Genomic DNA, 17,440 nt, shown 5'->3' on the forward strand with positions numbered 1-17,440 from the left:
GCGAAATAAGACTGTAATTTCGATGCTAATGCACCGAAGTCTTTCATTCAGTTTCTTCTTCGCTAGCGTAGCAAACTTTAGATCTGCTTAGAGTTCGGGATTATGTGGAGTCCTAGCCCATTAACGAAGAATAAAATAATGGCATTCATACAGGGTGATTCATGAGGATCTACCGTCACTTACGGAGCTTATTTCCGAAGGCATTCTGAGCAAAAAATGTCATATAAACATGTGTCCTAATGTCAATATTTTCGGAGATACACTACTTCGAAATTGTTAGCAAATAGTACATTATGCAACGAGCCTATAATGATAGTAATTAAGACGCAAGTATGTTTGTTTATGAAACTCGCTTGCGCTCGTTTCATACGACGTTTTATGCTCGACCATATTTCTAACTTTAAATTATTCAGAAGTATACATTTTATTTGTATCTGACAGAAGATCGGAAGTGACCTTGTCCATAGCTCTTGAATTGTGAGATGTGCGCACACGCGAAAGTATTGATTTTTTCCGAGGAACAATAATGTCACTGACCTTGATGTAATGCAGAGAATGTATAACCTGGAAATTGATTTAGAATTGAAAAACGAGATGACAAATTGAATTTATTTGAATATTATTTACAATTAACGCTAATTATTATAGTAACAGAACATAACCTTCCGCGACAGTATTGGATTTCCAGCCTCCGTGACTTTTCGCTAATTGTCTTTCATTGCATATCCGAGAATAATGGATACTTGCGGTTTTATAACGGTACAAAGGTGAATTTTCATTGGCTGAACACCTGAACTTTAATGAATAGGTGTAATTTAATGAGGTGCATTAAAGGACTACTGCCAGGTGTATAATTACTACATTTCGGCATGGTCAAGCATAAATACCTTTTTTTTTTTTAGCTTTACGCATAAAAGAATATTACAAATAGGGAATTAACTATTAAGAAGTATCATTTCTTTAATTGCCTAGTGTTCTGAAGCTAAAAATATGTTGTGAATTGCTTTGTAAAGATATTGTTTTTCAATTTTTAACTAAAAATTACATCATACGAACTTATCACAAAAATTGACAAATCATACGACTTTAGGAACTTGATTCTTTACAGTTTAATTATGCATCCCAATGTACAGTCTTGAAGAATTTACAAGACTGGCGTTATTTGTAACAATTGTTGTGATAAATGATTAAGAAAAATGTAATTTTGTAGTTAAAAATCGACAAAAAAAATTCTGTACGAAGCAACATATTTTCACCTTCTGGATAAAAGCTAATTAAAGAAATAATACTCCTAAACACTTCAATCTTTTTATCTGTACTATTCTTTTGTGCGAGATCGTGCGTATTTGCTTGTTTTCCGCACAGAACCAATACGCGGTAAGTGTGAAATACCACATTCAGTATTCCCAACGTAACACACATAATTTCCCTCTTCTTACCGCTTAAGCGCGACATTCATTTTACTGCTTTAGGCTTTTAACATATTATTTTTAGAGACGTTTAACATAGTAATAATTATAAATTGGAAACTTACCACTGCAATTTCACCTAAATTGCAATGTTAATTATTGTTTTTAAATATTTGCAAAAATTAAGTAAAGTCTACTACTCCACGAAACTTAATGCATTCCTGATACAAGTAACATTAAGGAAGCCGTGAAAAAATCAACAAGATTCCAGATGCCGATGTTATTACTGCAATATGTTATATAAATAATATTGTTAAAATATTAAAATGAAAAATAAATCATTACATAACCTTACCGTTTGTTTTAATTTCGGATTTATAGACTGGGGGGAAAAAGAGACAGACGTATATCACGGCCTGCTGGAGTATAGTAAACACAGAAAACATTTTTAGCAACAATGTTGAAGAAAGATATTTTGGTTTTCCGAAGTTGCCATCATTAAACAGAAACCAACATGGAGATTTCATTGCAACTAATTAGAAATTCGTCTTTCAGGTATGTAGTAAACGATCTTCGCACAAAATAATGTACGATACACGAGCGGTATGTTTGTTTTCATGTTCTCGGAAATTAAAAAACTCAACTACGTTTCGCTTTTTCAATCTTTTCCTCGACCATGAAAACGTCAACATACTATTACTCTTAAAACTAAATAATGGTATTTTACAAACAACTTCAAATTAGTGTAATTCTGAAAGTAATGAGATTAGAATACAGGTTTATATGACATATTTTGCTCAAAAGGTCTTCGGAAATAAGGTCCGTAAGTGGCGGTAAATCCTCGTGAATCACTCTGTATCAATGCATTATTTTATTCTTAAGCTTTAATCTAGCATAATGGTTAGTCACAGTATACTGATTTGAATTGACATAATATGTGTGAAAACGTTTGTTATAATGTAATATTTACGGGACTATATTTTATAGGGAATATTAGCTCTGACTTTCAACCGACTACAGATCAGTGACGTCATATTGTTTTATTTAGTACGGTTCTTGCCTTAGTTAGACATTATTAGCTTACTTTTAACTTACAGGGTGCAAGCAATATAATTCCAAATTCACTAGTATTTATTGTACAGTTGAATACCCATACGCGTGTCACTGAATATCATAGCTACCATGTCTGTTGAGTTAGGGTGTCCAAACGCCTATAGAACGTCAAGCATGCTCTGTTAGGTCAATAACTTTCCATATAAAATAGGAAAAGCGACCTTCAAGAATATACACTGCGGATTGCTTACGCCAGAGGTTACCTCGTACGAGTTACAATTATTGGACATCTATGTTAGTCTGCCAACGTCAGATTGTTTTTTTATTGAATTATTTTACGACGCTGTATCAACATCTAGGTTATTTAGCGTCTGAATGAAATGAAGGTGATAATGCCGGTGAAATGAGTCCGGGGTCCAGCACCGAAAGTTACCCAGCATTTGCTCATATTGGGTTGAGGGAAAACCCCGGAAAAAACTCAACCAGGTAACTTGCCCCGACCGGGATTCGAACCCGGGCCACCTGGTTTCGCGGCCAGACGCGCTGACCGTTACTCCACAGGTGTGGACGTCAGATTGTTTTTAACAATGAGCTTCCACACGTGATTTTGTGAAAACATGTCAAGAAACTATTGGGAATTTTCCTGGAATCTCTATATATACGCCTTATGACTGATCTTCTTCTCTGTCTTTCGAGTGATGCATTTAGTACAGATTCCAGGCGTTTTCCTGGTACTAGATAACTTCTCCGTTTCCTGTGTCATGTGTATTGCCTACATTCAGGGCAATCTGGAAACATTAATTGCCCCTTGTATACGATTCATCCTAGATAATCTTTGTCATCTAAGTTCAATTTAACACACTTTTACCTTTGACAAATAGACATTATCACTACGTGAACAAAAATGTAATACTTGATTACACCCTTCCTATATACCTTCATTTTATGCTTACTGCATTTAAAAGATTTCCTACGCGACGTATACAACTTTGTCGTGCGGGGTTTCGGCTTTGCAGGCGCTGTTAGTTTTGCTTTCTCGATCGTTGTTCATCTCTAGCATATACCCTTCCCATTAATGTTCCTTATTCTCCAGATTTCTAATCGCCACCATCATAAACCCATCCATTCTTCCCTGGAAGTTAACTCATATATATTATTCTTTTCCCCATATGATTTTCATTTCTCTGTAATCACTTAATGAGCATAATTTCCTTAAATTACTGTACAGTTCATATCTACCTACATTACTACTCTTTATGTTCATAATTTTCCATACTACATTTACATCCATTAGCCGGTTTTCTTGCCATATTCAATTTACCTCTAATCTGCTCACATTTCATTTCATTTATTATTTCCATAGATCTTACATTAGCAATGAAGCTTTAAGATGTGTAACAAGTCAAAATTTTACAAGATTACAATTACAGTTAGTTAGTGGGGTTTAAAAGGGTGCGTCAGCTGCTATGACTATTTGCGCCCTTTTACGATTATTTTTTTTTTTAAATATCAATTTTTTTAATTTTTTTTGGCGAAATGTAGTGAGCTAGAGGATTCGCCAACAGATTACTTGACATTTGCCTTATGGTTGGGAAAAACCTCGGAAAGAAACCAACCAGGCAATCAGACCAAACGGGGGTGAAGTGAAGTGAAGTGAAGTATTATAATTCTACTGATCTATGATAACTGCAGCTACCTGTAATTAACTCATTTACTAATGCTACTATTACATTCACTATTATCAATGTAGATCTCAGAAATTTAAACAACTTATAAATGTTACGTCAATTTCGTGAGTGCGATAATTAGATCGCGTAGACCACTGATGTCAAAGCAAGCGCATTTTTCTGACCTTGACGTCGTGCGCAGGCAGCAAGCGCTAAGTATGGAAAGAGGAAGGGTTGTGTATATGAATAAGCAACCTGTTGGATTAAGAAAACAGTGGTGCACAAACTTCAAACGGAATGGGAAATTTTATGTCGTTATTTTTATATGGCTTCTTTCTGTTTAATATTATCTATATTGTCTGTAAAACAAAAGTACCAACACTGATTTCTTAATATTGCACTTGTGTTTTAAATCTTAATAACATAATAGAGAGTTAAGAAGGAATATTCACTTAAATTCCATAGTAGTATAATATTAGTCTATACTGTATTAAGTGGATGAAACACATCATTCATAAAGAAAGTGATATTCCAAAGAAAGAGATTGAGTATGACATGATAAGTTGGAATTTATATTGATGGTATCTTTAGCCTTACAAAAGTAATCAATAAACTAATCAAAACAATATTACAGTACAAAGCAAAGTTACCTAGGTACTGTATCTGTTTTAAGTGTAACTAATATTACATAACAAAACTCTTATCGCATTATGCTTTTAAGATGATATTTGTGAGCAACTTCCTATCATCAGAATATTAAATAATTTTCTCGAAATCTGCTGAAGCTATAGAGCTGACATTTTTACAACACATGGGCACGTATCTTTTGCGTATGATGTAACAGTAGTTGCTTTGTTAATTCATTGCCTTACAAACAATTTCCATGCGAATATTTTCTAAATTTTCAATACACTATCTTCAGTAATACGTATATACGGTATATTAGATTTACGAAAACATTCTGTAAGGCTACTAAATAATTAGGCCTATACCTGAAAATTTCACTTTTCTATACGAAAAGTTGAGAAAATATTTATTTTGAATAAAAAAAATCAAACTTGTGAAGAATGAGCATTAAAATTAAAACTTACATTCTTATACTTCTCAGGCAAATCTAAAAATTAACATGGATACTGTTTTAATAAGTTCTCTTCCCTTTATCTATTGAATCAGTGCTGGCCATCCCTGAATATAGCTCGACCAAAGCGGCATATACCATCTCTTTCGTCTGTCTCTTTCCTTTCCGCTGTAAAGCGCTCAGGCTCTCCTGGGCTCTAAAGCGCGCGCTTGCTCCTGTGGGCATCAACTGACATGCCTGGCGTAGACGGTCCTTCTAATAATGCACTGCCGATTTTTCACAGAGCAAACTCGATGTATGTCACTTCACTTTTGTTGTAAAGTGAGAGAGAGGATTGTACAGCAATCCGGTCTGCACTATGCAACGCAAACCTGCATCACAATGCAGCGAACAATACCCGTACGTCGTCACCCACTTTTCAACGTCATCCTAATGACGTCCATTACGAGTCCATGCATTCCCGTGAACTCTGAGATTTACAGGAATGCAACACAAAAGAGCAGCCCATTCCACATACACAAACAAACCCACAGAGAGGAAGATTGCCATATTACACTATTGTCTCCATTGAAAACTATGCCACACATTTTCGTTTCATTCGTTCTCATTAAATGAAGTCTACGAGAAGTAGAGCTACTGCTAACCAACGAACATTTCATTCTATGGAGATACAATGGCACCACAACTCCGCAATCGCAGAGATTTTAAAACAGGTCCGTGATCAACGTTACGACATCGTTCTGCCAACTCAGCTATACTGCATTTTTCATACAGAGGGAAACTATCCTCCAGATATTTAAACGGTCGCATCCCATCCAGTTCAAGGCAGGAACAGGAAGATAGAAGCTATCCATAAATGTCATTGGCCTGCTAAACTGACCGTTTTAAAAGTTTTGGCGGGAAGTTTCCTTCTGTATCAAAAACGAAGTACAGTGGAAGCTCTTAATTTCGACAGAAAACAAGTTCGACATCTCATAGTTCGATTGCTTACGCAGGAGAATTTTTTTTATTGTCCAATTTAATAAACCGTATTTCACCCTGAGGTACGTATATTAGGGTTATAGTTGGCATCAAAATACATATTTTATAATCAATAAACAATAGTAAAGTTATAATATAATATAATATAGTGGTCACAGTTGCAATTCACTTGAATTATGTAGAAGAATGCACCCTAATGAAAAATGGATCCTGTCAAAGATTAATGAGATTTTTGAGGAATAATCAATGCAAAAGATACACAAGAATGTCTAACCGTTTCAGAGTAAATACACGACCTAAAAAGATAATAGATAGGGGCAGTATTCATAGACATTTTTAGCGCGGGTTTTCGGTGGATTATCAGTGTTTTTCGTATTCATAAACCAGTGTTAGCGATAGGATATGGTTTGAATTCTGTACTAGTAACCAGTGGATAGCCGGGGCTAGCTTAGTACGCTCGTAGCGCGTGCTGCGAAATGTCTATGAATACCACCCTTGTAGATTAATATAACAAAGCTTGACTTTCACTTTCAAATTAATACTTGCAGTAATTCATGAACAACGGAACAATTAAGAGTAATAAAGGGATATTACAAGCAATGATTTACGGTTACCAGTTACATATGTGATTCAGGAACAAGTGCAATAATTAAAATAATAACACAAGTAATGATTTACAAATAACGAATAACGAAATTCTTGAAGGGCAATATGTAATAGTAGGGGCAATACAAAAGATTTAAAAACAAATGTAAACAGTAAAGGAATAGTAGAAAAATTGACTTAAAATTACAAGTTAAACACATTCTTTTTAAAGCAATATACGTAGGAGAATTAGACACGCCCCTATACGGGCACTAAGAAATGGGTTTGAGTGGGAATTGGTTCTATGTCTTGTAGTGATACTTTTGTTAAAGGAAAACAGAATATTTTATTGAGTAGGACATCCATATTTAATCACTGATTTTAAATTAATGAACTCTTGTTTTTCTGTTTGAGAATTGTGCCGTATGTGAGACGGAACTGTCGAAACCCACTGTGGTACTAGAAGCGCATACACAAGTCTCGGGGCGGGCAGGAAATGCAAGTGCAGTACTGTATTCGTTGATGGCTAACCAATAAGAATTTGTATTCATTTCACCTGTCACACCCACTACCTTTATTGGACTGAACTTTCAATTCTGTTCAGTCGAACTTAGGAGAGTCCACTGTATAAGAAAGCGGCGTGTACAACTAAAATAAACGCAATGAACAACAAACAGTTTAACCAGTAGAAAAAAACAAACAAATAGCTATTATGTATCAAGTAAACACAAAATAAAGTTTTAGCGCATGAATTCAATGTTTTTTGGACGAGACGTAAGCCGAGTCCAAAATATGGGAGGAGTCCACTAAAGGTTTTGCGTACTTGGGGCATACAATAGTTTTTAGTAAAAGCTCTCTAAATTATATGCAATAAAATAAAATAAAAGTAGAGGTGGGGAAAGAATAACGTAACGGTTATTTTGGAACAGTTCCTTGCTTGGAACTCTTCCAGAAAGTAACAGCACCTTTTGAAAAACACTGGGTGGCTTCAAACATTTGAGGTATAAGTTAGGGGAGAGTTGGGTAGTATCAGACATCGGGTAATATCGGACAGTGAATTTCTTTCATCTACCAACAGATGATAGTACCTGAATGACATGGTTACGTTTCTGTGATGTCGCATACATGTTATTCAGGTACTACCATCTGGTGGTAGATGAAAGAAACGCGCTGTCCGATATTACCCGATGTCCGATACTACCCAACTCGCCCTAAATAAATTTCATAGGTAAAGTGATAAAATGGATTTGAGGGAGGTGGGATTAATCTTGCACAGGATAAGGACCGATGGCGGGCTTATGTGAGGGCGGCAATGAACCTCCGGGTTCCTTAAAAGCCAGTAAGTATAATGATAACATAACAAATTATTAGGTGGGCTCGGCCCCCACAAGTAAAAGATAAATAGCAAAAATACGCAAATTATCTTGAATCTGATGTTGTCTATAAAACAATTAACATAATGCCTGTATTAGAGTTTAGTAACTACATTGTGAATTTTATCAAGAGAGATGAAAATATATGCGTTATGTTTTATTTAAAAATATTTTATATTGTTAGTTCCATTACCAAATCTTGAAATTAAACTAAATTCTGTTGAAACATGACTGTATAGTTGAAGTTTTTTATTTACAAAAATATAACGGCAAATTTTCTTATTTCATTACAATGAGATTATTACTCTTCATGACGGTATTAATATGAATTCTAGCACGGCCGAAATGATTATAGCTTTTATTTAATAATTTTTGGAGAAATTGAACACTATTGTGAACTTGAGCTTAGCAGAAGAGAAAGCATAGGTTAGCTTTTATTTACCATTAGGATCCACTTCGATTTCGTGACCAATTTACAAATAATTTAAAATTACATTACATTTTCTGCTTCGAACAAACCTGATCTACGAATTCAATTTGGCATTAGAAAACATTTCTTTTCCACGAATTCACATCTCAGTTCACTATGACATCATACTGCATCACATGACATACAGGGAAGTACGTGGTCATTTAGCGTCAAAAATAACACTGTTACATTACATACTAGTCGTATATGCATGTTCCAAAATACTACTGTTCCATCAGATACTAGTCATACGTGCATGTTTCAAGATACCACTGGGCACCTGTGTAGTTAAATATATCGAGGGTTCAGAATGACAAGGTTCTATCTAGTGTTTAGTAAATTTTACATTTTAAAAGTTTGGTTGTTAATATAACCAATGCTGATAAAAACATTTTCAAACTAACTTTATCACGCAAATAAATGAGATATCAACATATAATTTATAAGGTAGTTAGCTGTGAAGTAGCAGAATTCAATGCAACAAAAATCTCAATTTTGCTAAAAATATCAGATAGAACCTTGTCATTCTGAGCCCGTGATATGGTACTGTTATTTCGGAACTGTTATTTGGAACCTAGTATTTTCAGAGAAACTAGAACAGTCACGATAAAATAACAACTTTTCCCACCTCTAAGTAAAAGTAAATATAAAAGACATAGTCAGTCAATTGTCATATTCTCTCCGCCGTCTGTTTGGGAGCCCTCCATTCACATGTGGAATAGACTATAATCAGAATGTATCTATGTCTTTGTAACACTCATTTTTCTTATGTTTTTGTTATGCCGTAAAAAATCTACGGAAAGCTATGCCGGTAAATGCGACATGCTTGCACAACATTTTATTCCACCTCTCCGTACAGCAGCCCATTCTGCACTACGGAGCGGATTATGTGCCGATTGCTCATTTATAAACCTTTCAGGAGCTCCTAGAACGGTCTTGAACCACAATTTTATCGAACACTCGAGAAGCTGTTCATTCTAGAACGATCCATGAAAGTTTAAAGACTGAATAAATCAATGACACCCGTAGCAGGGATCTCAACCGAACACTTCCGCAACAACCTAGAGTGAAATTCGTTACACTCTAACAACACAAAAGGTAATTGGTACTACGAAACAAATGACAAGGCTTGTAGTAACATTTGCTAGTGAAGTATTTAAAGAATTGCCTGTTAGTCACGCGACTGCGTTCCTGAACAAATCGTAGGATCCTTATATTATAATTGATCGTAATTATTACAAAATTCACCGCCCCCCATTATTACTGAATTACGGTCAAAGGCAAAATTATTACGGAAAAACAATATTACCATTAAAAAAAAAGGAATATAGCATATATAATTTATTATTATTATTATTATTATTATTATTATTATTATTATTATTATTATTATTTACAGGCTGTCCCATTTATCTTGTGCATCTATTATAACTTTTTTGTTTGGATAGGTATTGAAATTTTTTTTTTTTTTTTTTTTTTTTTTTTTTTAGAGTTATGTTAGAACGAGGGGCTAACATGAGTGTAGAGATTTGGTGCAGGTAACTACATTATGGTATAATCAATTTTTCAAATAGCACTTCATATTTTAATCATGTTACAATGATTACATACATTAAGATGAGTTCAAAAATGTATAACAATGTCACCTTCCTAATCAATAACAACAATAAAACGAAACAAAACGTACTTCCAAACTGATAATGTGCTTTGAGCGTCACAGAAGATGTACCAAATGGTGATCATTGGCACGTGACGTCATCAATTTTTCAAATAGCGCTTCATACTTTAATCATGTTACAATGATTACATACATTAAGATGAGTTCAAAAATGTATAACAATGTCACCTTCCTAATCAATAACAACAACAAAACGAAACAAAAACGTACTTCCAAAATGATAATGTGCTTTGAGAGTCACAGAAGATGTTCCAAATGGTGACCATTGCCACGTGACGTCATCAATTTTTCAAATAGCACTTCATACTTTAATCATGTTGCAATGATTACATACATTAAGACGAGTTCAAAAATGTATAACAATGTCACCTTCCTAATCAATAACAACAACAAAACGAAACAAAAACGTACTTCCAAAATGATAATGTGCTTTGAGAGTCACAGAAGATGTTCCAAATGGTGACCATTGCCACGTGACGTCATCAATTTTTCAAATAGCACTTCATACTTTAATCATGTTACAATGATTACATACATTAAGACGAGTTCAAAAATGTATAACAATGTCACCTTCCTAATCAATAACAACAACAAAACGAAACAAAAACGTACTTCCAAAATGATAATGTGCTTTGAGAGTCACAGAAGATGTTCCAAATGGTGACCATTGCTACGTGATGTCATCAATTTTTCAAATAGCACTTCATACTTTAATGATGTTACAATGATTACATACATTAAGATGAGTTCAAAAATGTATAACAATGTCACCTTCCTAATCAATAACAACAACAAAACGAAACAAAAACGTACTTCCAAAATGATAATGTGCTTTGAGAGTCACAGAAGATGTCTCAAATGGTGACCATTGACCATTGACATAGTAGACAATATATTATGACGGGTACAAGTCACAAATATTTACCTTATGGAAGGGATATTGATTTCTCTTACATTGATGAAAATCGAACCTAGGTTTGTGGCAACAACAGAGAGAAATAGAAATATTAACAATAACAATACGAAACAAACTATTGCGAAATTGAGAAATGGATTTGTATGGCAAGGCGTGAATAGTCAAACGCCCCAATTAGCCAACGTCTGCTTTGATAATGGAAGTCTTGAGAGCGTGAATTGCCCGTCCCAGCATTTCGCCGTGCGTGCGCAATTATGGATCCACATGACTGGCTCGAGATTATGATCCTAGCAGATCTCCTTGATGGCTTCCGCAACTACTAAACGGGTAGTAATCACGCTTACCGGCTTACGTGATGGCCTATACCTGCTGGGCCAATTGATGAGAAGAGAGGTGAACTGCTCTTCTAGTAACCACCATATGCAAGAACTGAGAGGTCGAAAGAATCAACGCTTGGCACATCATTTCTCTCTTTCTCCGGAAAATATTTTCATGGTCAAACAGTTACCACCAGAGCTAGGAAATTGATACTGAAACTGTTAAGTTGTGTGAGCTTGGACTATATCTGTACCGAATGAAAAATAATAGCACAGCTCTCAACGTCAATGAACCAGAAGGGCAAACATGTACAGCCGGTTGGTCACCAAACTTGTGTTCCATTCGTTCACGATCTTAGAACAGTAAAATAATAAACAAATAATAAAAAAAAACAATAATTTGAAATTGAGTCACTAAATATGAAAAGGGAATGTCCCAGTTTTGGCAAAAATGAGTTAAGACTGCAGTCATACTAATGTTAGTGACCGGTAAATCCGGCCCTAGGACTTGGAGAAGTTAGAGGTGGAAACTGCTCTCCACCAACCACACGCTTCAGTAGCAAGAATTTGTCAGTCAGTTTATGGTTGTCAGGTGGTCAGGTGGTCAGGTCCTCGGTCTTGCCTTCCTGCCTGCCTGTGTGATGTACATGTTGAAAACATTTGGTCTGGTGATCTTTCGCTTTCGCTTTCGGTAATATATTACTAGCTCTTTAGTTTAGTCTTTGTTATAACAATTTAGTTTAGTTAGTGTGTTCTTCTTTATAATTGTTTCAAGTTTTTAGTAATAATAAATGTCGCCTTGGACTTACTCATTCGGTGTTAACATCCGACTCCCTCTGCCTAGTTTATCTGATTTCAATGCCAAGCCTGATTTGATAATTACTGATGATGACGCGTAATGAACTTCTTCGCTACTTTAGGCCTTTGTCCATTTCTTAACGATTCAGAGGGAGTCTCGCTATCCTTTGACAGGTCATGGTACACAATTTCTTTCTTTGTCTTTGCCTTAACCGATCAACAAGTCCACTGCAGTCCAAGTTTCCAATACTGTTTTCATTACCATCCGTCACAAATGTTTGATGAAATAGTTAATTTCGGCGAACTAATGTACGTAGTAATTTACCAAGAGTCTTAGAAATCTTTTCAATCTTATTTTCCTTTTGATTTTTTGTCAGAAATATTCAATGTGAATTCGTCTGTTCTTGCAATATGTCATTTCGGTTAATGTTTGAATTTCGGCATTTCTCGTGCGATTTAACCAAGTATATGCAACCGTTCGTATAGGGCTGTTTTTTTTTTTAAACAGCGCCCTTTTTTTGTAACAGAAAATAAGCAAGTAATATGTAATAGTGAATAAAATATTCTAAAAGGTTAATGTCTTCAGTTAATGGGATGGCTGTTATCAAATACAGCTAAAACTATTTCTGAGGCAAATATAATCGAGGCAACACCATTATGATTCACCGGTAAGTAAAATGTTTTCTTTATCAATAATAGGAGTAGCAGGGCAGTCTCTACCTCTACTTGTCACGTGTTTGTTGACAGCGTGCGGACTGTTAGAAGTGGAGTGGGTGAAATTCGTTACAGGGTCGGATTTACCAGTCACCAACATGCTCGTTCATTCTGCATGAAAAGGAAAAAGGTCCTTCATCTCCTTAGTCTAGATTTCAACACTTTGGGTGCTATTCATAGACAATTCGCAGCACGCGCTACGAGCGTACTAAGCTAGCCCCGGCTATCCACTGGTTACTAGTACAGAATTCAAATCATATCCTATGGCTAACACTGGTTTATGAATACGAAAAACGCTGATAATCCACCGAAAGCCGCGCTAAAAATGTCTATGAATACGGCCCTTAATTTTCGTGTTTACTTTGAAAAGGAGCTTACTCCACGACTTGTTCCCTTCTCCTAAGAAATTGAAGTTTGTTAAGTTTGTTGTTTTTGCCGTCTAGAGGATAAGAACACACTTTCAAAAGAGTCCATTGGACGAACCATCCCGCACCCATAAAAAGATAAATTTCAATATTTCACAGTATTTCATGTGTGTGTATGATAGTTCATATAATGGCAGATTTGTGGCATATGAGAACATTGATGGTTTGATCTATCACACTATTGAGCTCTTGTCAAGGAAAATGCTATTCCCAATTTGCCCATAGAAAAGGCCTATGCAACTCAATGTCCGATAAACAAACTCAAAATTGAGGACTGTAAGAAATTGGTGAAGTGATGAAGTGAAAGAATTCTGGAATGAGATCATACAGTGGACCACTACTGGTAACAACACTGAAGATTAATAAGAAATTTCAAAATAAATAGTTTGGTCAACAGCTTTCAGTGTTTCTTCGTGCTACTCTCTACTATGGTTCATAAATTGGCATACAATACAGTTTTATTATTAAAAATAGAAATAACGATACATTTTGTTTAATATTTTTACAGTATATTTCGTTAGATATGAAAGGGGAACAAATCCCAACACAAAAATATTTAGATTTATGTAATAACTGACAGTTTTCAATGTTTCTATTTGCTACACTGTACTATTGTTCACAAATTGGCATTTAGTAAAACTTTTGATTTAAATAATAGAGATAACGGTATATTTTCTTTAATATTTTACAATATATTTCGTTAGATATGAAAGGGGAACAAATCTCAACACAAAAATATTTAGATTTATGTAATAACTGACAGTTTTCAATGTTTCTATTTGCTACACTGTACTATTGTTCACAAATTGGCATTTAGTAAAACTTTTGATTTAAATAATAGAGATAACGGTATATTTTCTTTAATATTTTACAATATATTTCGTTAGATATGAAAGGGGAACAAATCCCAACACAAAAATATTTAGATTTATGTAATAACCGACAGTTTTCAATGTTTCTATTTGCTACACTGTACTATTGTTCACAAATTGGCATTCAGTAAAACTTTTGATTTAAATAATAGAGATAACGGTATATTTTCTTTAATATTTTACAATATATTTCGTTAGATATGAAAGGGGAACAAATCCCAACACAAAAATATTTAGATTTATGTAATAACCGACAGTTTTCAATGTTTCTATTTGCTACACTGTACTATTGTTCACAAATTGGCATTCAGTAAAACTTTTGATTTAAATAATAGAGATAACGGTATATTTTCTTTAATATTTTACAATATATTTCGTTAGATATGAAAGGGGAACAAGTTCACACACAAAAATTATTTCTATAGAGCAGGATAAATTGAGAAATATACTTTTCTTACATACATATCTTGTGTATGTCAAGATTGATTCACAGAAACATTTTCGATGCAATTTTTTTTATATTTAGTTGTGTGCAGAAGTTATTTGCATTTTTCTCAAAACTAACTGAAGGTGGCTTATTCCCTTTTCGTATTCTGTGATTCAATTATAAACTTCGTAACTCCCAATCTAAAATAATTTACCCATACACATAAAAATAACATACAAAGTATACAATTATGATTCTAGTCTCATTATAATAAATAACAATGAACATTTTCATTTTATCAAAAGAAACACTCTTTTTATGTTCAGAAAAAAATATATATTTGTACTCTGAAAAATATTCGTTCTATGTCACAAGACGTTACTGGAGCAAATATGAAATATGATAAGTTACAGTATTTCTTACTATCATCAGGTGAACAACAACTTTGTGAATCTAATAGTGTATCTCATATGTGGCACATAATATTAAATCCTTAATTGTTAAAAAAAAATGTTTCATTTCTATTGTAGTGACAGCTAGGAAGTTCGTATCGTAATTCTGATGTTGAGTGAACTTTGACTATAACGCAACTGAATGCATAGTAGCACAGCAGCACGGGACATCAACAGACCAGCAAAACAAACAAGTATTGACGGCTACTAAATAAACTTGTCCTTCAACATTTAACGAAAAATGATGTGCATAATTATTTAATAATATATGAGTTGTTTTTCGTAATCATGCATAATATTAACATTACGTAAATAATACAATAATAACAGAATACCTCACTTTGTTCAGAACCTAAAATATTAATATAAATGAACAATATCCTTCAAATTATTCACGACTGTACACAGCTCCATAGAATGATACTATGCGTTGTTTATGTGAACTGCGTATCGCCAGTAGCGAGCGGGAGCAGGGTGAAGCACGAGTGGCATCTATACTCCTCACTGTACTCAACTGAAATCTGTTTTGGTACGGATTTGCTACCTATAGTTATCACATTCTCCGTTGAATTCAGATTCAGACTTCATAATCAACTGGGCAGAAGATAATTTAAGGCCGGTATGCACAGTCGCCTTTGAGTTGAGATCGCTCTTGAGGTTGCTTGAGAAAATGCCACAGATTTCGTACGTAAATTCTGTGGCATTTTCTCAAGTTTTTTAGACATGCTTGAGACTGTCTCAGGATATCATTGAGACTAGGCTCAAACTACCTAGGAGCGTTCTTGGGACGATCCCAGTCGGCTGTGAGGAAAAATGGTAGCTACTTTAGATGATATTATACTGCTGTTTCATGGCTTGATTAATAACAATTTCATTTCAAAACTTTATTGCCGAGAGAACATGCACAGAAAGAAAGATAACGCGGATGTAACAGATTACTGAGAAGAGATGTAAATATCGCACAAAATCCTTTGAAGCGTTACTCCGGACTCCGCCGGGATAATGTAGCTTTCGTTCGCTTCCTTATATTAATGATGTTGACTCACCTTCTTGGTCTCCATGGTAACGACAGGGCTGGTTAGAGGACTCGTCACCGGTGGATCCAGCCTGCAAACAAACAACATTTTACATTTAGTATTGTGATGCATAGAGAAGAAACAATGTCCTACATCTAAATTGAGAAAAAAAAAAAAACATTGTTTATCAAAGGAAACTCGGAGCAGACACATGAAAATGAATCTCATAAAACATAATTAAAATGAAACGTAGACAATTAATAATCTGTTAAAATAAAAATGTGTATGTGGTGTTTATGGACCTGAGAAAGGCTTGTGGCAGAGTGGAATGGGATAAACATAGGGAGATCCTGAAGAAAATTGGTGCTGATTGGCTAGAGAGGAGGTAATACAGTAATCTTCATGTGAAACAATGAATCAAAGTCAGGATGATTGTTGTTTAGTCAACTGTCCGAAGACAGGTCTGAACCTCATAAGTGATAATAAGAAGACACCACTTATGAGGCAACTAGGCCAGGAGATGAAGTAGGGTGGTCAGCCCCTTTCCCTCTCAATTGCATACATCGCCGACCAGCTACATATAACACTAGTCAGACTTCAGATGTATTATTGTTCTTCCTCTGACATATTATATTGTCAACTGAGATGTACTGCCACTGCCTGATAATAGATGTACATATAAAAACAAAAAAGGTTTCGCAAGCAGGGAATACCGACGGAAGGAATGCGAATGGATCAGTGCGATAAGAAACAGCGGGCGACAGGATAGGTCACGACATAGCTTGAACGATATTCAACAGGACAGTCAGAAGAGAAACGACATCGATAGAATCAGTCTTGCGTTGTGATAGTTACATTACAACTTTAGTTTGTTTCATTGCATGTGAATACGTGTCTTGAATCACATTTCATTCGTAAACATATGTTGCGCGTTTAATTAACTTCAAATTTTTCTCTTTCTACGCTTTTTATTTCTACAGCGATGTCCTCATTTGTTCATCTTCTTGGAAGAGGCAGTACTTCCATCGGTCCGCAACTCTCGCCCCCTCGGCGTGCCTACATACACACGTCAAAACAGAGAGCGACGCCACCATTGATTTTCGGTAATCGTTCCTTGCGCGAGCTATATCAGCCAGAACCTCAAACAGAGGATGAAGTCAGGATAGGAGAACAAATGTCAGAAGGAAGTCAAATAGGGAGAGGAGTGCAA

At 35.0% G+C, this 17,440-nt stretch overlaps 1 protein-coding gene across 10 annotated transcripts in view; it reads right to left on the reverse strand.

Moving 5' to 3' along the window:
- The window catches only part of kmr (kramer), a 1,522,801-nt gene that overhangs the window by 816,640 nt on the left and 688,721 nt on the right, over positions 1-17,440 (reverse strand). For all 10 annotated transcript variants that reach the window (XM_069824286.1, XM_069824284.1, XM_069824281.1 and 7 more), the window contains one exon: positions 16,261-16,321. In XM_069824286.1, the coding sequence (XP_069680387.1) occupies positions 16,261-16,321 (61 nt within the window). The remainder of the gene's footprint in view (positions 1-16,260; positions 16,322-17,440) is intronic.

The sequence above is a fragment of the Periplaneta americana genome, chromosome 4 (assembly GCF_040183065.1).
Source record: "Periplaneta americana isolate PAMFEO1 chromosome 4, P.americana_PAMFEO1_priV1, whole genome shotgun sequence".
Lineage (NCBI taxonomy): Eukaryota > Metazoa > Arthropoda > Insecta > Blattodea > Blattidae > Periplaneta > Periplaneta americana.